Source organism: Ovis aries, chromosome 25 (assembly GCF_016772045.2).
Source record: "Ovis aries strain OAR_USU_Benz2616 breed Rambouillet chromosome 25, ARS-UI_Ramb_v3.0, whole genome shotgun sequence".
Taxonomy (NCBI): domain Eukaryota; kingdom Metazoa; phylum Chordata; class Mammalia; order Artiodactyla; family Bovidae; genus Ovis; species Ovis aries.
In genome coordinates, this window is record NC_056078.1 from 31,803,229 (window position 1) to 31,827,217 (window position 23,989).

Below are 23,989 nucleotides of genomic sequence, written 5' to 3' on the forward strand. Positions count from 1 at the left end.
CATCCCATTATCTAGAGTTGAGGACATGTGCCTTATGAAAATAAGCAGAAACCTCAGTTAAAATAGTCCGCAGTAGATAACTGGCAAGAACCTACTGTGTAGCTCACGGAGCTGTATTCAGTGTTCTGTTGTGATCTAAATGGGAAGGAAATCCCCAAAATAATGGATATATGTATACAAATAGCTGATTCACTTTGCTGTATGGCAGAAACATAACATTGTAAAATAACTGTACTCCAATAAAAATAATTTAAAATAAATTAATAAAATAGTGTTATAGAATGAAAAAAAAAAGTGAGGAGGCCAGAAGGGGAAACTCTCACGTCCTACAATGACAGAAGAGTCCAGCTGAAAGAAGAAATGCTGCTGCTGCTTGCCTGGCAAGAGCTCAGCCAATGAGAAACTGCCACAACTCAGCCAGTGAAAAGCCACTAGACTTCAAACTCTCAATTCCTCCAATGGACTCTCTCAACTTCCTCTTCCCCTTTTTAAAAAGAAGTTCTTTTTATTTTCACTGGGGACTTGTTCTTGGCTTGCCATGATTGCAGACCCTCAATTGTTATCCCTTACTGATCCCAGATAAACCCATTTTATTTTTTGCTGGAGAAATAACTAGCAGTCTATTTGTTTTAAGTCAGTAGCCTTTAGCCAGATTTCACTATAAAGTGGCAGAATATTTCTACTTCCTCACCTCTTTCTTTCCTTTCTCTATTCCTGCTAGGTGGAAACTGGTCTTTGGTAAAATTGGCTAAAGAAGTGGATTACCATCTGAAACTTTTAAATTTATGTTGAACACTGGCAAAATAAAGTTAATTCATAGTATAGGTGTTTCAAATTATCAGTTCATTTGAAGTTTGGGTGCATGTATCATAATTCCCACTAATTTTTTAGTATGGATAGAAAAGGAGAAACATATTAAAGAGTTGAAGTTTCAAGAGAGTTAAGAAATCAAAGCAAGAAAGTCATTGAGTTACAAGGCAAATGTGAAGTCAAAGCTTCACAGTGAAAGTAAAACAGAGTTAATCCAAAATCTTTGTGCAACAAAAAGTAAGCAGACTAGATAGGAAGGGTATGAAGAATGTATTATACCCAAAGAACAGGAAAATCAGTTTCTCATCAGTCTTGGGATCTTGAGGCAGGAGGGGGAGGACAGTGGAATAGCTGTGGGGTAAAGAAATACAGTGTCTGCCAACCAGCACTGAGGGTCATCTGAATCCATTCTTGCTTCTTGTGGAAAAGTCTTGCAATTTTCTTGCTCTTTGGGACCCTGTTATCCAAGGAGACACCCTAGCTCCCGATCCAGGGGTGGACAGGATAAGGAATATGTGCCCTCAGACTTTTCTTGGAACAATCATGAATGACAAGTTGCACAGCTACTCAATTATAAGCCTGGAGCTGATGTTGGCCATTTTTCCATCACAGTGGGAGAGCTTACCTGTTAATAAAGTCAACCCAGAGGAAAGAGGAGTCTAGAGACACAGAGACAAAATTCTCGACACCATCTGATTATGTGACTTACACTCCACCTGAAGACATTAGCCCTGGACTTTCAGACCCATAAGCAAATAGTTCACTCTTTATGTTTAAGGTTGTCTTAGTTCTATTTCTGTCCTTTGCAACTAATCCAAACCTGCACTTACTCCCTTAAGACCATACAAAGTTTTACAACTAAGAGTGTTTTCTGTTTCTGTCTCAGAATCAGGAAGATACACCAAGAATTACTAGGAAACAGCATTTAAAGTTTCAAGTGTTGATAAGCAACAGTATATACTGTATAGCACAGAGTATTAGAGCCATTATCTTGTAATAACCTTAAAAAGAGTATTCACTATGCTGTATACCTGAAACTCACATAATGCTGTAAATCAACAATACTTCAATAAAAAAAAGCTTCAGGGATTAACAAGCATTCTCCTCAAGTGTGTATGTGGTGTTTAGCCGTTCCAACTCTTTGCAACCCCTTGGACTGTAGCCCACCAGGCTCCTCTGTCCATGGGGTTCTCCAGGCAAAAACACTGGAAGGGGTAGCCATTTCTCCTCCAGGAGACATTCCTGATCCAGGGATTGAACCCGTGTCTCTTGCATGTCCTGAATTGGCATGCATATTCTTTATCACTGTGCCACCTGGGAAATCTTTCTCTTAAAAGTACCAGATAGCAAATATTTTAGGCTTTACTGAGGCAAAACTGAGAACAGTATTTAAATACTTATATAGCTACTTAAAATGTAGCCATTAAACTGTAAAAATCACTCTTAGCTCCTCTGCTGTAAAAAGAAAAAAAACAAAGTCAGGTTCCTTGATTTAGCCTGCTGGCCCAAGAAAAAAAAATGGCACATCTTACTGTGAATATTCTTTCTGTTTCTGCTTCACAGAAGAATGCATTCTTTTTATTTTCATCCTTCAAGACTCAGCACAATGGTCTCCTTATCAGGGAGCTTCCTATGAGCACCTTGGCTGGGTCTCTTTCCTCTTTCACGCTCATAGTCTACCAAGCTCATAACCTTTATTTTATTCCTTCATTATGCCTTCACACACTTTGACATTTTTAAATTTTTAAACTTCAGACCAAAAAATGATATAACTTAAAATAAACACTTGTGTAATGTGTAAAACCAAGCATAACACTTAATGTAGTTCCAATATATTTGAAGCCCATGTTGTATATTTCCAAAACATGTTTCCTCCCTCCTCTACCAGTAGCTACTATTCAAAATTCAGCGCCAGCCATTCGTTTGCATTTCATTATAATTTTATACAATCTGCAATTAATCCTTTTTAGGTGAATCCTTTATATGTGAGTATAGCATTGTTAAATATGTTTAAAACTTTGTATAAAATATATGGGTTCTTCTAAAAGTTGCTTTTTTCCTTTTTCTTTGTCACCTCAAAATTGTGTCTGTGAGTTGTCAAAGTTAATTTATGTAGTTATAGTTCATTAACTTTTACGGCTCTATTGAAATATATTTGATGAATGTACCATAATCCGTCCAGTTTCCTGTTGATGGACGTTTGTAGTGCTTCCATCTTTTTTCACATGCAAAAGCGTGCTGCTCTGAAAGTATTTTGCCTGCCTCCTCATATCCTCCATCTTTGACAGTACCTCTACAGTATATGTGCAGAAGAGGAATTGATTTGTGGTACATTATGTTCATCTTCAAACATACTTGAGCCTGCTATGAAAGCGAAAGTGTTGGTCGCTCAGTCTTGTCTGACTCTTTGTGACCCCATGGACTGTAGCCCATCAGGCTCCTCTGTCCACGGGATTCTCCAGGCAAGAATACTGGAGGGCGTTACCATTTCCTTCTCCAGCGTATCTTCCCGACCCAGGGATCGAACCCGGATCTCCCGCATTGCAGGCAGATTCTTTGCCATTTGAGCTATCTGGGGAAGCCCAAAAGTGAAAGTCACTCAGCTATGTCTGACTCTTTGCGACCCCATGGACTATATAGTCCAGGGGGACCGTATTCTCCAGGCCAGAATGCTGGAGCAGCTAGCCTTTCCCTTCTCCAGGGGATCTTCCCAACACATGGATCGAACCCAGGTCTTCCACATTGCAGGCAGATTCTTTACCATCTGAGCCACAAGGGAAGCCTAAGAATACTGAAGTGAGTAGCCTATCCCTTCTCCAGTGGATCTTCCCAACCCAGGAATCGAACCAGAGTCTCTTGCATTGCAGGCAGATTCTTTACCAACTGAGCTGTCAGGGAAGCCTGAGGCTGCTATATTTCTCCCCAAAAGTGTACCAGTTACCTGACTTAATAGCATCTACGAGTATTAGTTACTCCAAACCATTACTAAAACTTGGTGTTGTCAAAGAAAATTGTTTTTACAGAGAATTTCAAACATATAAAAAAGGAACAGAATTGTATAATAAACCTTATGTATCCATCACCCAGTTTTAATAGTCACTATCTCACAGCCAATCTTGTGGTAGGAGGGGTAGGCTCATGATAAAATCAATTCCCATCGAACTCCTCAGTGGTAGAGTCTACAGGCCACTGCAGGAGATGCAGTTTCGATCCCTGGGTTGGGAAGATCCCTTGAAGGAGGAAATGGCAACCTACTCCAGTATTCCTGCCTGGGAAATACCCTGGACAGAGGAGCCTGGCAGGGAGAGCTACAGTCCATGGGGTTGCAGAGAGTCAGACATGACTTAGTGACTAAACCACCGCCGCCGCCCCCGCCACCCTGCGGTAGATGACCACAAACTGGAGAATATTTTAGTGCAGAAATTATCTCACAAGAATGACAGTTCTGAGCTGCAAAAGAGGCTCCCCAGCCTGGGGGTCCTGCACCAGGAAAACAAGCCCCCAAGAAATTTGTTTTTATTTTTGGAAATCTGGTTTTGAAGGCCTGTGTGGCTTCACTTTGGGAGCCCCCACAGGACTGGGGGAAACAGATACTTCATTCTTAAAGGGCACACACAAAACCTACACATACCCGGACCCAGGGCAAAAGCAGTAATTTAATAGGAACCTGGTCCAGACCTACCTGCTGGCCTGCCCCCTGGAGAGGCAGGGTGGTGAGGTAGGGGGCTGAGTCTCATGCTGGGGACACAGACAATGGTGGCAACCACATCTGGGAGCTCCTTCTAGTGTGAGAAAACTGGTGCTGGTATGCTATCTTAGGCTCCTCCCTCTTGCTCATTACCTCTGAGACCCGGCCCCACCCACTGCTGCTGGGACGCCTCACAACAAACTGGGCAGGGACATGGCCTGTGCACAAGCAGATAGGCTGTAGCTATTTCTAGACCTGATTCAAGATGTCCCTGCCCACCAGGGCGCCAGGACACAGCTCCATCCCTCAGCCTTCCCACCAGGAGGCAGACACCAATGCAAGAAAGCCATACTTTCCCCATCAGGCCATACCCTACCTTGTGACCAGCTGGGCCTTGGCCCTGTCTGCTAACAGGCCAATACAACCTTAGGATAACCCCTAGACCCTGTACTCAACTGTATCAGAAGCTAGCCCCGCCGTCCCCCCAGTAGAGATCTGACACCAGCTCTGGGGCCACTGGGCTCTGAAACCAGACTCCGGGACCCAGCTCTGCCTGCCAGTACTCTGGCATGAATCTAGGACCTGGCTTCACTTACCAGTGTGGGGGCAACAGTCCTGGAGTTTTCTGGACCCTCACCTGGCCCCCCAGTGAGCCAGCACTAGCCCTGGGCTCCCTGTGGTTCTGCCTTGTGACCAGGCCCCAATAACCAGCAGCTAGCAGCATCCCCACGAAGCAGGGTCCATAAACCAACCTGGCTGAGGGTATTTAAAATTAAGAGGTCAGAAATTTTAAACTGTCATGGATATATATGACTGCTGTACAAAAACCTCATGGTAACCACAAACCAAAAATCTATAACAGATACACACACACAAAAAGAAAAAGGAATCCAAACGTAGCATTAAATATAGTTATCAAATCATAAGAGAAGAGAATCAAAGAAGGGGGAAAAATAAAAAGACCTACAAAAGCAAGTCCACAGCAATGAACAAAATGGTAATAGAGTATACATATCAGTAATTACTTTAAATGTAGATGGACGAAATGCTCCACCCAAAAGATATATAGAGCGCCTGAATGGGTACAGATACAAACATATGCTGCCTACAGGAGACTCACTTCAGATCTAGAGACACACAGACTGAACGTGAGGGGATGGAAAAAGGTATTTCATGCAAATGGAAGTTCAAAGAAAGCCAGCGATAACAATCACTCCAATGTTCATAGCAGCATTATTCACAGTTGCCAGTGTATTAGTGTTGCGTGCTCAGTCGTGTCCTACTCTTCGCAACCTCATGGACTGTAGCCCGCAATGGAATTCTGTCTGTGGAGTTCTCCAGGCAAGAATACTGGAGTGGGTAGCCATTCCCTTCTCCAGAGGATCTTCCTGACCCAGGGATTGAACCCAAGTCTTCTGTTTGCAGGCAGATTCTTTACTTTCTGAAGCACTAGGGAAGCCCAAGGTATGGAAGCAACCGAAATGTCCATCAATAGATGAATGGGTAAGAAAATGTGATACCTATACTCCCTGATATTGAGACAACATAGCCATACTCACTACATCTTTTCTGTTAAAACACTATCCTAAGAGGTTTTCACTAAAGCAATGAGGCCAAAAAAAAGTAATAGAAGTATAATAGTTGAAAATAAATAATACTTCCATGTTGCTAGATATAATTGGGATTGTGTACATAGGACATACAAAAATAAAACCAAATTATTAGAATTGATCAGTAAATTTAGGAAAGTCACTGAATATCTGGTCAATAAACCAAAATGCATATGGATCTCTATGTAAGAAAAACAAAAATAAAAACTATGAATTAAAACAATGAATCCATTTAAAGTCACAAGAAAAAATACTAAATACAAAGTCATAAATATCTTTTGTCACTGTATTTGTAGCTCACCAAGGCCCACAACAAACATTTCATCTTTGAAAAAAAATAGATAGCTTTCCTAGTCGTTCTTCCTGGAACATTTGGAACAGGTTACCAAAAATACAAATATTTCTTAATTTTCCCCCTCTGCCTCCTGCCCTTCCTTCATGATCATTGTTTATGGCTTGGGCTAATTTTCTTCCAAATTTTAATATATGTATAAATATATCTAATCAGTTAACAGTAATGGAGTCCTTCTATATATTATATTTTCTCCCTGTATGTAGTATGGGCCAGGAGTCAGTAAACTTTTTTCTGTAAAAGCTAAGATAGTAAATAATTTAGACTTTACATGCCATACAGTCTCTGATGAAATTACTCATCTCTACCATTTATGGCAGGAAATCAGCTAGAGATGATACATAATGAAAAGGTATTACTATGTTCCAATAAAACTGATTTACAAATAGGCCTCAGGCCTTTGTGATACCATTTGCCAACCTCTGATAAACATGAATCTACTTCACCCTTTGTCCTGAGTGTCCAGTACTTCACCGAATGGATGAATACCTTCATTTAACTCATCTCTCATTCATAGAAATCTGCAACTGTTTCTGTTAAAAATCTTCTTGGGACTTCCCTGGTGGTCCAGTGGTTAAGACTCAGCACTTCCAATTCCGGGGGCATGGATTCGACCCCTGGTCAGGGACCTAAGATCCCACGTGCCACAGGGTGCAGCCAAAAAGCAGAGATGGAAACCTTCTGAACCAAGTACTACTTATCACCCAGCTGGGTTAGCTGCCGCTGGCTCTCCCGCCTCCTGTGAGCACACTCCCGGCTCCCTGCATTGCACTGGCATTTTACGCCTGCGGGCTGCTCCTGGGCCTTCATCAGCTGCCATTACTAGTAGTTCCCAAGCCAGCTGAAACATGTGTGCTTGTTATCGTAGCATGCCCCTGAGGTAAAGAGCATGTTAACCAAAGAAACAGAAGGACCAGAAAGAGATCATTGATCCTACAAAGTTAGTTACTTTTTGAAAGAAGTGATTAAGGTAAATTGCTTTTTACAAAAATCTGTTAAATTAGAAATGGACTCATTGACGTAGGAAACAAACTTTTGGTTACCAAAGAGTGGGAAGGGATAAATTAGAAATGAGGGATTAAAAGACGCACCTTACTATATATAAAATAGATATACAACAAGGAACTACTCTATCACATAGGGAATTATGTTCAATATGTCGCAATAACCTGTAATGGAAAATAACTCAAAAAAGAATAGCTACATATAGATCTATAGGGGTATACCTGAACCATTTGCTATGCACCTGAAACATTTTAAATCAACTATAATTTAAAATTTAAAGAAAGAATATTGACAAAATAGACCTGTCTGTTAGGTATGAGTGAGGCAATTCAACAGACTGAAAAGTGGGAGCCTGAGGTGGGCAGTGAGAAGACCCCCACTTTAGCTCTTGGATGGCACAGGTCAAGCTATGGTGAACGGCTATGGTGAGTCTGGGGCAGGCACAGCCCTGTCTCCTCCTTTCACAGTTTTCAGAAGCTGGCCTGGGCAGGACAACTGTCTTCTGCCTGGCGATACCCAGCGCCCCCACCTTGTCCAATCATTCTTTCCAGGTCTCGGTGGACCTCTTATCTCTGATTCTTGGCCTACATTTTCAGACTCTTTGAACATGAAAGGTTAGTAAGCATAAGATCCTGTTTCTTCTCTCAGAGGCCCGATCCATTAACATTTAAAATAGTCCTGAGTCCATATTTACATTTTGATATCATTCATAATTTATTTCCTTTCGCACCCTATTCTGTTTCCCCACCTCACCCCCAGTTTTTCTTCCAGGCAGAATCTATCTCATCTGACGTGGCAAAGCAGTTAACATTGATTCTGGTGAAAGGTCTACTTTGATTTTTGCTACAGGGAGATTTTAACACAAATTCACATATATTGTTTTCTCAACAAATAGAAAAATACGCTCCACATTCATTGTGCTGTGTATGCCAAGCCTGCTATCCTGTAACTCACTGTCTCTTCACTTTTATTTGCTTTCTCCATCACTGTCGATCTCTTCCTAATACTTCATCCTTTATGCAGACTCCTTCTTTGGAGCCGAATTTGGCAGTGAAGTTTGCCGAACTAATGAGAACCATATGCTCTGCAATTACATTCCCCAACAACGTTCAGATTTGTTAGCAAATATTGGAGAAGGCAAGTTGAGAAACCAGAACCCAAAGGCTGTCAGGAATTGGCACATTCTGACAGGTGAACCTGCTTTTGCTGGAAATGAGTTCCAGTTTGGGCTAGTATTGGCTTATGGAAAACAGGGATTTGTTTCTCAAAGTATCAGTTAATTGGCCGACTGTTCTTGAAATGGCTAAATGCTTCTCTCATGCCTTCCCATTGGCATACCATACTAACCCCTATAGGATAATTTTTAATATGTGACTATTTCCTGTTGATTTGTTGGTTCTATTCCTCCCCAGACTGGAGACTAGAGTCATGATGCTACTCACTGTTGTATCCCCAGCTCCCAGTAGACGAATGTGAACATAATCACTATTCAGTAAATACAGCTCATAAACAAATGAGCTCCTCTCTCAAATACATTAAGAGCCGATCATTGTGCCCGTTACATACATACAACTTGGGTGGCTTTTCTCCATTCTCAGCTCCTCCTCTTCCTCCAGGCTAGATCAGCCTTAAATTTGGGAGTCCAGTCTCCCTAAAACAGTTCAGACTTAGTATTCTGAAGATGATTGAAATCACGGCTCAGAGACCACAGCATCAAGTTTTAAGAGATTTTTTTTTTCTGGTTTTTTTTTTTTTTTTTGCCTTGTGATAAAGTTTCATCAATTGCTCTGTGGGGGTGAGCATGGGGTGGGATGAGTGAAAACGTCTGATGGTTGTCTGGATATGCCAAATGCATGGGAAAGGGGCACTGTTTTGCTGTGCAGGTATCAGGAAGAGAGTAACTAGCTTGGGTACAAGTGGCTGAAGACACATATGTTCTGGCTTCCCATGGGCTACCTAAAAGCTGTCTATCTCTTTAGCAACCTGCATGCTGAAGGTTTCCGCAGGAGCATGTGTGCCCTCTGGCCATGGTGTGACGCTGGAGGGACTGGCTCCTAGGCACCACGTCTAATGACAGAGGCTCTTCCTCTCCTCTGCCATCCATTGCTGTCTTGGGCTGGTACCTACTGACAGTCTCCTGGGAGGTGCAGGGCTGTTTGCACGTGAAGCTGCAAAGGCAATGGGAAGGGCATTCCCATGGCTCCAATCAGTCCACACCTCTGCCGTCACCAGAGAGAGGCACAGCAGCCTGATGGGGACCCCCAGACTCCACTCTCCCCTCCCCCACCCCGCCCATGAAGTGTGGGTGCTGGAGACAAAAGGCACGCTCGCCGATTTAGAACACAAATACATAAATTTTTAATCTGCGAAAAATACAAAATGAAACCATGTACAAGTTATGTACAAACCCTTTTTACAAGACAAGAGAGTTATCACTGGTTGTTACAGATGACAGGGTAGATCATTTCAGAGCACCAGCATTTAATCTCTCCTCCGATTTGGTTAGGTCCTAGTAATCCGCCATCAACATCAACATGCCAACGGTCAAACATTTGAAAGACAGATGGATAAGCCACGCTCTTTTTCCTTAATGAACAAGTAGGCTGACCTCTGTGTAAGCATACTTTTCTTTTTTTCTTTATCCCCTGAAGAAACATTGAGTGTAGGTTTTGGTGTTAAGTAAGGGACGGTTTCTTTTCAGCATCTGGGGGGTGGGATGTGAACCAGAAGTTTTAGGCAGGATGTGATTGTGCCACCTGGGAATGGAACGTTTTTAATTAGGATTTCCAGGCAGACCTTGGTTTATGTTTGAAATGTTGCAGTTCTGGTCGAATGTGTCAGGCTGCACTCAGTGGAAGGCAGAGAGGGGGCAGGCTGCTCTGGGGTGGGGGGATGGGGTGCTTTGGAAATGGGGCTCTGTCAACCTTGGTGGGGCTCCCCTACCTGTCGGCTGCCTTCTCACACTGACCCTGAATCCCAGCTGACAGCCGCTCCGTTTGCCCTGGCAGGCACGTGTTGGTGCCGTGCATATATTTCCATCTAAGATTCTGAGCAGCGGGCCCAGGCATGCTTCCCAAGGCAGGCCCACTGAAGACCTTCGGAGTCACTTCTGTCCCTGCTCTGCCAAATAGCAAGGTGGAGGAGAAGAAACACAGACATCCTCAAGGGGATAAACAGACCAAAGGAAAGCTTTTTAAATTTGAAATCTACCTAGAAATTAAGGTTGGTTTCACCGAGTCAAAAACCCTCTTCTCTCCTCTTGCTGTATGTCCAGAAAAGCCACTGAAGCAAGACTGTTGCGTCTGTTTCAGCAACGCTGAAACCAAAGCCGCCAGGATGTGGGAACGGGGGACAGTGGAAAAACAAGAACAGGGAGGCAACAGGGAAAGCACACCTCAGGATCCCTCCCTTTGGGTCCTTCTCTGGGAAGAGTTCCAGTGGCCTAAAAGTCCTGTGCAAGCTCCCTACAGCATCCGAAGTAACACAGAGCACAACCCGACTGCCTGCCAGAGCCAGGCACCCTGACAAACTCCACAGCAAACACGCAACGTCCCTGCCCTCTTCAACTGAGTCCTTTTACTTATTTCCAAGTCACCGTCTCCTCCATCTCCAGCCTCATGTGTGACCCACCCTCCCTTTCTCTTAACGTTTCCATCTCTATTAGTTCCCCTTTTGCTGATTCTGGAGTAGCTGAGATCTCCTTTCCCAGCAGCTTCTACTTTTTTTTTTTCCTTTTAGCCCGTAAAAGTAGAGTTGCCCTTGCCACATTCTGCTGCCTTCGAAAACCCCTCCACACGCATCCTTCCTCCTCTAGAGACCCAGCCACACTATGTACACATCTCTGTGCTTCTGATGTCCAGATCCCACAGGACCTGCTGTGACCCTCTTCCCAGCTCCATTTTCCTCCATGCCTTTCGACTGCCAGACCTGCCTATGTAGATAACGCTCAGCTTCTTCCACTTTGAACTAATTAATACAACAGTTCTCAGCTGCCTGCATTCTTTTCTGTTCCTCCACAAGTTTCTTGTATTGAGGTCCAAATTAAGTGTTCCTTTCACAAAGGATCATTTCTAGGTTCACAACCATTGCCCCAACCCCCAGCCCTCAAACCAACCTCTGTACTGCCCGCGGAGCTTCTATAGCTATGAGTATCAGTAACACTTATTTGAGGAAGGTAGGACTTCACATGCTGAGTTTTCACTTGGAGTTTGTTTGAGTTGGACGCTCTGACTTTGAGAACTCCATGCTGCTGAGAAAATGTTCAGCATATCTGCCCTTGATGACTTCCAGGAAGAAGTGACTTCTCAAAACATATGATCTAAAAATGAACAGGTTCATTTTTGCACAAGTTCAATTCATCCCTCTTGGCTTAAAACACTGAGTGACTTTCCATGACTTTCTAGATGAAGCCTCAACATCTTAGCTTGGCCCTGAAGACAAGTTAGTTTCTAGTGCCTCCTCTAAAGTCTCATCTTAGTTTCCCTCCGCTTCCATAGAGAATGGACAGATTCTGCAGTGGAATACCATGTCCAATTTAAATGACTGGTTTAGTCACTTATAAGGTAGGGTGACTCATATCCCAGTTGGTTTGTATTTTTTTCTCTCTTTCTACCTCTCTGCCTTCTTTCGTCCCTTCTTTTTTTTAAACTGAGATTCTTTTTGACAAAGAAAAATGGTAGAGAAATGTTAGAAATGTGGCAAAGAAATAGCTGGTTTACTAATGAGAGGGAAAAAAAAAATCAAATAAACAGAGGACAGGAAATGAAGTGAGAAGTAAGACTAGTAACAGACTAGCAACTTCCTAGTGCCTGGATTCATATCCAGAATCTGGGAGCTGTGAGCCTCAAACTACATATTGGAGATATGGGTTAGAGAGGAAGGGATTGATGGAAACTGAGCCAATAAAAAAGGCAGGCTGGGATGAAATTGAGAAGAAAATCCTAGGAATACACAGAAAAATCACATCAAAGTGACTCAGGTGACTTTAAATTTTGAAATTTGTATTTTGAACCTAAAGAGATTCCAAAATGTAAAAAGCAGAGGAACAAATCTAACTACCGTGTGCCCGGAGCGGAAGGGGCGCCACCCTCAGGAGCCCTGCTTGGGCAATGCTGCAGGATGGACAGAACTGGGTTTTCTCCATGCTCCCACTTTTAACTCAGATCACATCCTCTCGGATCTGAAAAGGACCTTAGGAGTCATCTAGATCACTTTCATTTACAAATGAGGTCACTGAGACTCAGAGAGTTTCAAGAACATTTTCTAAGTGTAGAGCTAGTTATCTGCAGATGTAGCTTGTTGAACCATCATAATTAAAACGTAAGTAGGAAACTTGGATTCTTTTGCTTTTAGACATGAAAACATCCCCAATGTTATTGCTTTCTCACTTTCTTCCCTTCTAACCCTAACCAAACAGTTCTAATTCCCTGTTTGTTTAAAGTCCTCAATTAAAATTTTTACAAAGTACATCATAAGATGGCCCAGGCTTTGGAAGGAAAGAGCTTCTGGGTGTTCCGTGTATGCCTTAGTCACAATCACTTTTACTGAAGGTGTTTTATCTTGGCTCAAGACTATTTTAAGATACAAAATTGCTCAGATGAAACTACGAGTTATCTTAAGGAAAAAGATGATGATGATGATGATGCTTTGATAAGTAGGTGCTTTCTGCTTTTGCAATAGCTTGCTGGAGAGTCTGATTCCCAAAGCACTTGAGTTATTAATTTAGGAAAATGGCTTTTCTGGAATCCTAAAGTGGGATGAGACATCAGAACCTTATAACACAGACTACACCAATCATAGCCATCATTGGTCTATGCTGAATGTAGCCAGGAAGAGGGGTCTGTCAGAGGGTGGTAAGGACTTCCTCCAGGCCAGAGAGCTCACCAAATAGAAACAAACCAGGAAGCTCTGGCATTCCTCCAAGCCCTTCAATGATCTCCTGATCTTGTTTCTGTTTTCGTTTCACTTTCCATCTACCAGGTATGAGTTTTTGCCAAAGGAGCCAACAACCAGCCATTTTATAGATTTCCTTTTTTAAAAAAAAATGCATAGCTGTGTTTTCTGGCCCCTAACAATTCATTATGAACAAAGGCAAAACAGCATGACTTTGCTCTACCTTAGAAGGAAATGGATTCTTGCCAACTGAAGGGAAGCCCTTGGCTTTAGGAAACTATCTTTGCCATTTTGATTTGAAAAAAAAAAGTTTATATTCAAACCTCTAGCTGTAAAGAGCATGGAGTTTGTACTTGCGTTTCCACTGTGCCTCGGTTTGGAGAGATGGGGAAGAGAGGGCAGCGGGCATGGGACATTGTGGCCTAACGTTCTCTAATGGAAGGACATTTAGGTGGTGGCCATCACTGCCTGCCAGAGGAGACCAAATAGTTAAGACAAATTCAGAAATGGTTATCAAGTTATCAGTAACCCACTAGGGTTCATGAAGGAAAGAAGAGCGTGGGTTGATGTACTAAGAATGTACACGAAGGTGACCCCAATGCAAAATTATTATGTATAATAGAAGAAGTCCTAGCTTTCAGAAAAGTTGTCAAATCTTAGCAAGGGATCCACCCCCACAAACCCATTTAACTTCTGTTGGAAACCAAGAAATGTGTATAAGCCTGAATAGAGACTGCTGACGTCATTTTAGCCTGCTGAGTAGACTAGTGATTGGTTATAAGTAGTTTTTAAACAATCCAATTGGACATACAGTATATTCACAATACTTTTATAGAACTATTCCTACAAAATGTGACGACAGGGTAACCACAGTCTGACAAGTCACTTCAGGACGACGCCTACAAGGTGGAAACACGACATTGGCTCTGCAGGGACCGGACAGAGTTGGAAGCTCATTTTGCCTATGGTGGTAATTGGAGTACTTAGTGGACATGTTACCATGATGGTTTCATTGCTTGGCTCTGATCTGATTTGCAGTAATATACTATGTACCACGGGGTCATGGCCTAATGGAAGAGATAGCATGGGACTTTGGGGGGATATTTTGGTTAGTTAGTTAGTTTTTTTTTTTTTTGAGTGTCCACAATTAACATTTTTAAGAAAATAAAAATCATACTCATGCTGCTCCAGAGACCCTGATGATTCTATCAAAGACTTATCATTTCGAAGTTGAAAATCGTTTGGAATGGAATGATTGCTGGGATGCTGTAACACTGAGCATGCAAACATCAGAGCTCAGACACATCAGAATTGTGTCTGATGGCTAGAGAAATCTTTTTTGACCACAGTTTGAAGTGGCTGATGCATAAAATTTCATCGCTGGTAATTTTCAAAGGCCTTTTCTAATAGCCTGTATTAAGTGTATCCGTAGCTGTCCTTGTGTTGTTATTTTTAGGTTGCTGTAACAAGTTTCTGTGTTTTGTCCCAGCAACTAAAGGAAAGCCTGCAAAATTTAGATCTGGGCAAAAGTCGTCTCCTCGATCACAAAACTTTTCTGGCTTTTACACAAAAACTCAGTGCATCGCATATACGTGTTATCCCATCCTATTGTTAAGTAGAACTATTAATTGATGTTTACAAACTTTCAGGCTAAAAGCCCTGGACCTGGGAGATGGGGAGAGAGTCCACCAGACCTTACCAAAGTTGAAATTACTTGCTTGGTTGGTTTGGAGGTATGAAATGAGAAGCATAACAGCAGGTAGGAGTCCCCGCCATTGGGACAACAAACAGAGAAATGTCTTCTGTGCATCTGGTCCTCAACTTCCACATCCCAGGCATGCTCACAACCCTTCTGGTATTGTTAGTTGACAGGGTAAACCCGATCTGGCATTTGTAGAAAAGCTGCAAGAAGGTCTTCCCTTTAAATATATGAACAAAAGGATAAGAAATACAGGATGAAAACTAAAACTACAAAAATATGACTTTTGAAAGTGAAAATAAGTGTTTCCATTTATTAAGAGCTGGTGTCAGTGTAGCCAAAATACACATCCATCCAGGAAATTCACCTGCCCCCTTTTGTCTTTTTTTTTTTAAATTTACTAAAATACATGTTTACATTATTGGGTCATTTTAAAATTGTCTTAATAATCCAGTATCCTTAATTACAATTAATTGTGGTGGTGACCATCACTCTCCTCAAAGAAAGAGATAAAGAAGAGAAATATGCATTAAGGAGTCTGGCCACTTAGGGATTTTGATTTTGCATTGTTAGACATAGGGAAGATACTTGACAATGAGAAAAAAGAAAAAATATATATTTTCTTTCTAATAAATAAAAATAATTTAAAATGCTAGAGGCTATACAGGACTATTTTAGTATGTTCATTTATAAATGAAATCATTTTCTTTTCCAAAATACATGGAAGCAATATTCAAGGCAGACAAGGAGAAAGATCTGTCTATTTTTCTTGCAATTCTTGCTTATCCTAACGTTTCCACCAGTGATTCAGCATGTTAAGAGGAAGAAAAGTCACGTCACCATTTATGAAGTTTGTCAGGCTTTAAAAAAAATAGTTCTGGTCTCCTGGGAGTCAACATTCATCTTCAACTTCTCTGATTGGTGGAATCAAGCTGCTTGTGGATTTATATTGGTTGATCTGGTTAGCCATGTGGGTACTCATGGGCTTGATTTGAATGTTTCTGGGATAGGCATTATCCGGTTCATCTGTAAACCATTTCTTTTCTGCTAAAGGGCAAAACGGATAGAGAACAAGAAGGAGAAATTAGAAGCTTAATTAGTCCTAGGCCAAAGATTTTGGAAAGTTCATTGAAAAATGCAAAAAGGTAATCGAGAGAAGCTGACAGTGAGTAGTTGCTAAAAGAGACGGTAAGTGTAGGGAGAACCCCAAAACCTGAAACATACCTCTGTAGCAAGTGACGAACCAACGGGCTATTGGGACCTGGAGGCACCAGGGGTGGACTTCAGAGAATAAAGAGGGGTTGGAAGATTAACTCTGGCAGTGTTCTCTGGGGTTCCTTTGGTGGCCTGAAAAGCTTTGGTGGTGAGGAGATGACGAATATAACAAGAATTAGGCATGGGTGTTGCACCTAAAGAAAGACTTGTGCATCCATTGATTTGAGTGGAGATGAAGGGTCACTGTCCCTTCCACAGACTGAGATCAAGAATCCGCTGCAGGGTTTCCTCCTCCCAGCCTTTAACTGGTTTTGCTTGTACAAGCTCACTTAAAGGTATATCTCAGTTACAACACTCCTTTATTTCTTTTGAAGCCAGTTTTGGGAGTCTTAAAGTAAGCCCATAGATTTTTGCTGGCCAGTGAGGGTGAAACATTAGATTAGCAACCAATGTTTTAAAAGGCTTTTGAGATGGCTTTAATTTCAATAAAACTCTCTGTTGGTATGGAGTTATGAAAAGAATTCCTAGTGGCACTATCTTAACTGACTATAATCACCCAAGCTGTCAACAAGGGAGCTTGACAGAGCCTTGGCATTTCATTCTCACCCTAGATCCAGAGATGGCTGAAGAGAATGCTGAGTCAGGGCATTCAGAGGCTGGGGTGAGGATGAAATGGCCTAGCATCCTCCCGGCAGTTAGTGCTATTTCACAAGACTCAGCCCTTATCCCTACCTCTTTTTGCACTGGAATATTCTGGGAAATCAGCCACGTGTATAGATACAAAGGAACTGGGGCAAACAGTGCATTCTAACTTGAGAATCATATGCCTCATTTTAGTGGCTTTTAGGGAAAGCAAAGAAAAAGGAAAAAGCTTTCATGCACGCCCACTGCTATAGAGACGATGGCCTCTCTGGCCTCCTCTTCTGTCTTTCAGAACAATTCATAACTGCCTTGTCGGTGGTCCTGGCTGGATATGTTAACAAAATTGCTCACCTGGCTTGATCCTGATAGAGGACCATGCGTATGTGTCCCTATATGGCTAATGATCTATGGGTCTGACACCTACGATCAGCTCCTGACCACTCTGCTTGTCTCTCCTTGGTCCATGCTTCCTCTTGCTGTGTCCAGGGCCCTGGGTCCCCAGTGTAGACACTAAACTAAGTTGAGCCTGGAGAAAGCTCACTCACTACCCTTTGTTCAGCAGCTCGGTGTACCCCCTCCTCAGGAAACTTCCTGCCTCTTGCATCATTCTCCACCCCCCTCTCCTTCCTGCACTGGCTCTCTCACCTATTATAATTAAGTTCACTTTGATTTGAACAGATTGGACGATAGGAATTCATAATGCTACATCCTCACAGTGAAGCTAACTGATTAAGTGCTTTAAATTATTCCCCCTGACAGAATGATAAAGTTACAATCTGTTCTGAGATGATCTACAGCTTGCCAGACTCCTACAGCTTCTTTCTACATTCATTTATCTTTTTGTCAAGCAGAGTTTTTTTTTTTTTCCTCCTAAGCTTCAATTCCATAGATCTTTTAAAGTCATCAGCACATCTGAATTATTAATGAGGCTTTAGAGGCAAGGTTCCTGATGGGCTGGTTAAAAAAGGTTGTATAGAAATCCGGGACTGTGTACACATCAAAATAATTTCAGCTCCATTTAAAAAACCATTTAGTTCAAGTGAGACATAGATGAACCATTACGCATTTGTGGAAACCAATTTTTTTGTGATCTACGATTAAACTAACCTTTCAGAGAGGAGTAAAGTATGATGGTTATCATGTTTTAAAAGCATTGCCAGGCCGATGAAACAATTTCAAACTCTGACTTTTTCCAATGGTTTGTGTGTAAGGATGATTTTCAGAAGAGCTGAACCCAGTGTCTGTGCTGTTTGCCTGAGCTGCCCTTGGTTTTGGCTGTACCCTTCTGTGGACTGATTTTGCAAAAGGATTTAGTGCTAGGTTGGACATGCCAGGTTGGAAGGGAGAGTGAACTCTGCTGATGGAAACAAGTAGGTCTTCTGGGTGAAAGACCTAAGACAGCTACAATTTGCTGAAATTTTTACAACTGGTGCAGAGAATAATTGTTCAGAATTTAGTCTTTACAGTTCAACTCAAAGTTGGCATTTTGACCTTTCACGGCAGAGAGAGTATCAATTTCCTTCTGCCGTCTGTAAGAAAGAGAGCATTATTTCCCCATTTAAGTGCCTTTCTCTCTTTCCTTTTACATTTCTTGCCATAAAAATAATCTAAGCAGAGTCATCCCTGTGTTGGCCATTCAGCTTCTGCACAGAAAGGAGTTGTTTTAAAGCATATCCTGGTGATGAGCCTGAGAAACAGGCTTTTTAATTCAGGTGCCTTGTAAGATATAAACAGCTGTGTTGTTGGAGACTTGGTTAGATAAGATGTTGAAGAAATGGAAATAGATGAATGCTAAAATGGGTAGGGGCAAAGGTGCTTCTCCCAAAAGGCTTGATAGGAACCACACTTTAATGACTGCCGGTCATTCTGCTCCAATGGAGAGAGCCTTGCTACGACAATGACACTATGGGTTATCGAACTTTGCCTTCCAAAGAAGGAGCTGCATCACTGGGTGCTTACAAAACTGGCCATAAGGAAGAGTACTCAGGGAAGGAATTCAAGAGAGTGCTGGAGTGGTCCAAGGTCAATCCAAAGCCCTGAGCTGGTCTCCTCTTCCTGTCATATCCCACAAGCCAGAAAGATTTCTGGGGGCTTTATTTTTATCCCTAGAATGAGAAGGGCAATGGATCTGGTTTTGAGGCCCTCCTCCCTGCCAAAGGAAAAGAAATTCATTTGTTAATAAGGTCTTGAAGATGTGATACATGGTGTCGTCACTGTGAGTAGAATGTGTGACGTGCCTCAAGTCAAGGAAGAAGTGGCATTTCAGTCTGTGACAAGTAGGCTGATAGAATAAGATCAAACCCAGAAAATAACTGCAGAGAGTCATGACCCTGCCACTGGGAGGCATCACCTATCAGGACCAGACAGGCCACAAGCCATCCACTGCAACCAAGGAGATGGCAGAGGACCGTAGGTAAGGCCAAGGGCGTCTGGCTCTCTCACATACTAATTCCTGGCTCTGAGTGGGTTGTTACATAACTTATCTTGACTTCAGTTTCTCTTCTGTAAAATGAGGCTAATGATCTTTCTAATGATGTTGTTTGGATGAAAGGGGTTAGTGTCCATGAAGCACTTATCTACGTACACGATACGTCAATGGGAGCTGTTAGGGCTATCAGTATTATTGGTAACATTAGGGGGCATTAGAGCATAAAGTTCATGGACTTTAGTTTTAAACACCTGTCTGGTATCTCCTGGCTGAGTGACTTGGAACAAATCTGTCCCTTGAATTCTGTATCTTTCAGATGGAAATACTAACTGCATGTAATCTGAGGTTGTCTGGAGAACTGAATGAGTTCATATACGTAAAGTGCTTAGAAGAATGTCTGGCTCACGGTAAGCACTTGGAGGGTGTTAGTTTTTAGTTGTGGTTAGTTAACCATGCATAAGGTTAGCATGAATATGAGTACTCTCAGTGCCAAAGGACATAAGAAGAGGTGATACTTGGTGTGATTACAGGGGTGGAGATTACAGTGTGTGATTACAGTGTGAACTAGGGGTGGAGAACTGAGGTGTGTAAACCCGGGTGCTGCCCAGAAGACTGGGGATTGTGCAGCAGAGATGGTGAAGAAGGATTTGACTGGATATCCCTCCTTAGGAAGAGGAGGAAAGGAAGGGGTGGCAGCATTCAGGGGTGCTTGTGTCTTTGAAATATTGGCTTTCAACTTGGCAGGTGCCCTACCCCACCTGCAAGCCATCTGTGTCTTCCGTTGCTACTTTCATCACTGACATTTGAAGGTCTAGAATAAGGGTCAGGACTTCCTCCAGCCATGACGGATCCCAGAGGAGTGGGCTATGGCAGAGAGGGGCTCGTGATCTGGGCTGACGTAACTGCTGGGTTTTCGGCCAGCTGTGGGTTGTCAGTGCTGTGGGATCTGGCCTTTTCTCTCAACACTCCCAGGAGAAGCGCACATGAAAGGGGAGATGATGATACAGCAAAGGTATGTGGACTAATTGGGCCTTTTCATGCTATACCACTAGCTGAGGTTGAAACAGAAAGGGTTTGAAAGGGAAAGATTCCATTTGGATAGAGATAATAATTGAGAACAGTAAGAGCTAACAAAGAGCTCAATCCTTCAAAGGTAATACTGTGTGAGAGCTTCTGAGAGCTAGTCTGGCCTTCACCCTCTGCCCAGCAGACCCCAAGGCCCCAGTGGACCCCACCCACCCCTACTGTCTCCTTTCCTTTCCATGGATAAAGTATGGCTCGAAAGGAAAACTGCAATAGAATCAGAGTAATTTTCCCTTATAAAAGCTGTCTTGCTCCTCTGCAGTTGTCCGGTGTGACCCCTTTTAACTGTAAGTCTGATGCTGCCGTTCCCTAAACAGAACAACTGCTCCCTCCTGACACTCCATAACAACTGACTTTCACTCCTCCCTTTCAAGTGGCAGGGGAATAATCCCTCTTACCTCCCTAGGTGATGGATGTACAACCTCCTGGTGGGACATAGTCTCTACCAGGTTAGTGACAGGTGCCCACATCTACTTCATCACCTTATGGCAAAGCAGTGATGGGCTGAAAGAAGCTGATTGAGACACTGATTTTTTTTTTTTTTTTTACCCTGTCTTGACTTCTGCAGTCCCTGAAGTTTCTGCACCCTCTTCTTTCTCCTTCAGGAGCCTGTTGCTATAGATACCTGGCAGGTTGATTTAATTGTCTCTATTGGGATACAGACACCTTTCAGCTTTTCCCATGCTGAAGAGGAGCCAGTCAAAAGGTTTTTCTGCTCATCTGGGATCTTGATGATGCTGGCAGAAGGCACAGTCACGTCTCTCCTCTCACTAAACTCACAGGACTGTTCCCTTCTCTCAGAAGCTGTGTACTCAGCCCAAGAAAGTGCCAACGGCATGATTGCACTATGAAACACCTCCAGGCATTCCTTGGATTGTTGTAAGATAAGCCAAGGAGGTGAAGATAATTTATCAAATGACTAAAGATATAACAATATTTAAGATCAGTTTATTTCAAAAATACTTATTGAGCACATATTGAGAATAGGGTTCTGGGTCATCGCCTGTATGGTCTTCCCTGGTGGCTCAGATGGTAAAGAATCTGCTTGCAATGCAGGAGACCTGGGTTCGATCCCTGGGTCTGGAAGATCCCCTGGAGAAAGAAATGGCTACTCACTCCAGTATTCTGGCCCGGGAAATCCATGGACTGAGGAGACTGGCAGGCTACAGTCCGTGGAGTCGCAAAAGAGTTGGACACTACTTAGCGACTAAAGAAACTCAGAATTTGAAACCTCTCCTAATCGTGGTAGAAATGTCACTGTAAGGGTCCAAGTCTCTCTCCATCCATTTGAACTGGCTTCAGGAAGGGGCCTGGGCAGCAGCCATTAGGGATGTTGATTTCATGATCACCTGAGTGTTGAAGCTGAGGTTTCACTGGGCCTCCTGGTCTATCCATTTACTTAAGCTTTACCCCTTTCAAAGCCTAAAACAAATTGAACTGAATGGCTTACAAATTGCTTCTCTTTTAGAATGGTGCAGATAATTGCGTTTCTAGCTGTTGTTCTCTTTAAGTACACATACTTTCTCTTCAAATAACCTTTAACTTTCCACCCTGACCTACTTATTTTTTGGGTGGGGAGGGGGAAGAGGAGAGGTATCACATGAAAACCTTGAATACCTCCTTCCTAAGAGAACCTGAAAGAAGGATGAGAAGTTTGGGAGTCACATGGAAAACAATGGAAGAGAGTCTTCATTCAACTGAGGAAAGAACAATATAGTAGTTTGGACTCATAAAAAACAGAAGTAATAATGATACCTTTTTCATCACCGAATATATCATTAGCCAAGTACAATTAGCTTTTAATTGTATGCCTGAAGTCCAGAGAACATCCCCAAATTTCACTGCAAGTCAGTCTGTTCCCACTCCATTCCCATCACAAGATCATCTCATCATAGCTGCTAACAGATTGTATAGAAAATGCATTTTGGATTTACTCCTCTCTATCTGCCCAATCTCTGGTTGGGATTTCACAAATGTCTGAAAGGCAGGTGGGAGAAGAGACCCAGGTAATACAGAGGCTGAATCATCAACCCCCAGATAACTGGGTATGGGCTATTGGGTTGATACATATAGCTGAACAGCTTTAATTTGGGAGTCATTCTGATCCAACTTCAAGAAGACCAATTTTTTTTTTTTTTTTTACCATTAATAATCCTCCTGGTTTAAATCGAAAGGAGGGTAAACTATTCACCAAGAAGCAGGTTTGCCAAGTGGAAGAGCTGCAAATGTTTTCCAGAAAAGTTTATCACTTGGCATTATCACTTGATTTAGTTGGTCTTGCCAAGATAAACACAGAGATGTGGACAGACTGACGGGTACTTGGTTGGGGTGATGGTAATGGGGGGAGGTGGAGGAAGCTGGGTTTCTTGATGGGAAAATGCTTTTGGACTTGGAGCAAGGTACCAAGGTGGGCAGGGAGGCCACGTGCAGATTGAAAGGCAAGCCAGATGGAGAGAAGTTCCCCCCAGATTACCCAACCCCAACCCCAAGAACACCAAAACAAACTCTAAGGGGTCTAGCGGTAGCAGCAGGACAGCCTCATTGCACTGAGCAATTTAGAAAGTGGAGGAAGGGGGAGAAGAAGGAAGGGGAGAGAAGGGGAGGTGGGGAGGGGAGAAAAAAAAAAGCAAAACGAAATAAATAAACCCACAAACAGAACAATAAAAATAAAAATAAACAAACCAATAACAGAATAAAATTTGTAACTCCTTTTTTTTTTTTTAATTTCACAAAAGTTTTCACAAGGACAACGTTATAGAAGAAAACCCCCAGCAGTGGCTAGGTCATGCAGAACCATTAATTGTCATACCTTGGCCCATTCTATTCATCCTTGTTGCACTTTAGAGAGAGAAGTAAGCTATGTGAGTTTTACAACGCTTTTAAACTGTCATATTTCCTGTTGAGCACTTTAACTGGCACATTCTTATAGTTATAAATGTTCTGAGGGCATAACTTTATAACCTCCTTTGCAAAGAATGCATGAATAGCTCTTCATGATCCAAACCTAGGGGATATGTGTGTGTATGTATATATATACATATACATATATATACGTATATATGTGTATATATATAATTATATATAAAAAGATAGTTGTATGTAATGTATAAATCAATACACAGGGACAAAAATAATTTGAAAAAAATCTTCCACTCATAGGGCTTTTTAATATCCATGTATACAATGACTGCCCACTCGAATACTGACTGGAACACTGCCTTGCCCTGTCTTGGGTGTGGGGATGGAGATTTTGACTAAGCCTCACTATTTCGTCAGTAAAAGTGCTTGTCAATTCACACAGCAAGCAGATCTCAAAAACTATCATGCTTGGGGGGACAGGGGATTCAAAATCTAAACCCAAAACATTCACCATAAAAACACCTTTTTAGAGATGGTTACAGCTGTGACATTTTCCTCCCCCCCGCCAACACCTGTGCTGTTCAGTGACATTTGTTTTCAAACAAACATTTCAAATATATATATATATAGCAGCCCAAGGCTAGTCCATCCTCACAAGAATTTGATTATGGCGGAGTTGGCCAATATTTAAGAACTACTGTACTTT

At 42.3% G+C, this 23,989-nt stretch overlaps 1 protein-coding gene across 8 annotated transcripts in view; it reads right to left on the reverse strand.

Annotated features, from left to right (window-relative positions):
- Nucleotides 1-9,799: 9,799 nt before the first annotated feature.
- KCNMA1 (potassium calcium-activated channel subfamily M alpha 1) overlaps nucleotides 9,800-23,989 on the reverse strand; it is a 767,665-nt gene continuing 753,475 nt past the window's right edge. For 3 of the 8 annotated variants that reach the window (XM_042240724.2, XM_042240725.2, XM_060406328.1), the window contains 2 exons: nucleotides 23,234-23,262; nucleotides 9,800-16,100 (listed from right to left, as the gene is read on the reverse strand). In XM_042240724.2, coding sequence (XP_042096658.1) covers nucleotides 15,949-16,100; nucleotides 23,234-23,262 — 181 coding nt within the window. In that variant the 3' untranslated portion in view covers nucleotides 9,800-15,948. Of the gene's footprint in view, nucleotides 16,104-23,233; nucleotides 23,263-23,989 lie in introns of all 8 variants that reach the window. The other 5 variants (XM_042240720.1, XM_027962114.2, XM_042240726.1 and 2 more) reach the window with 2 other exon arrangements.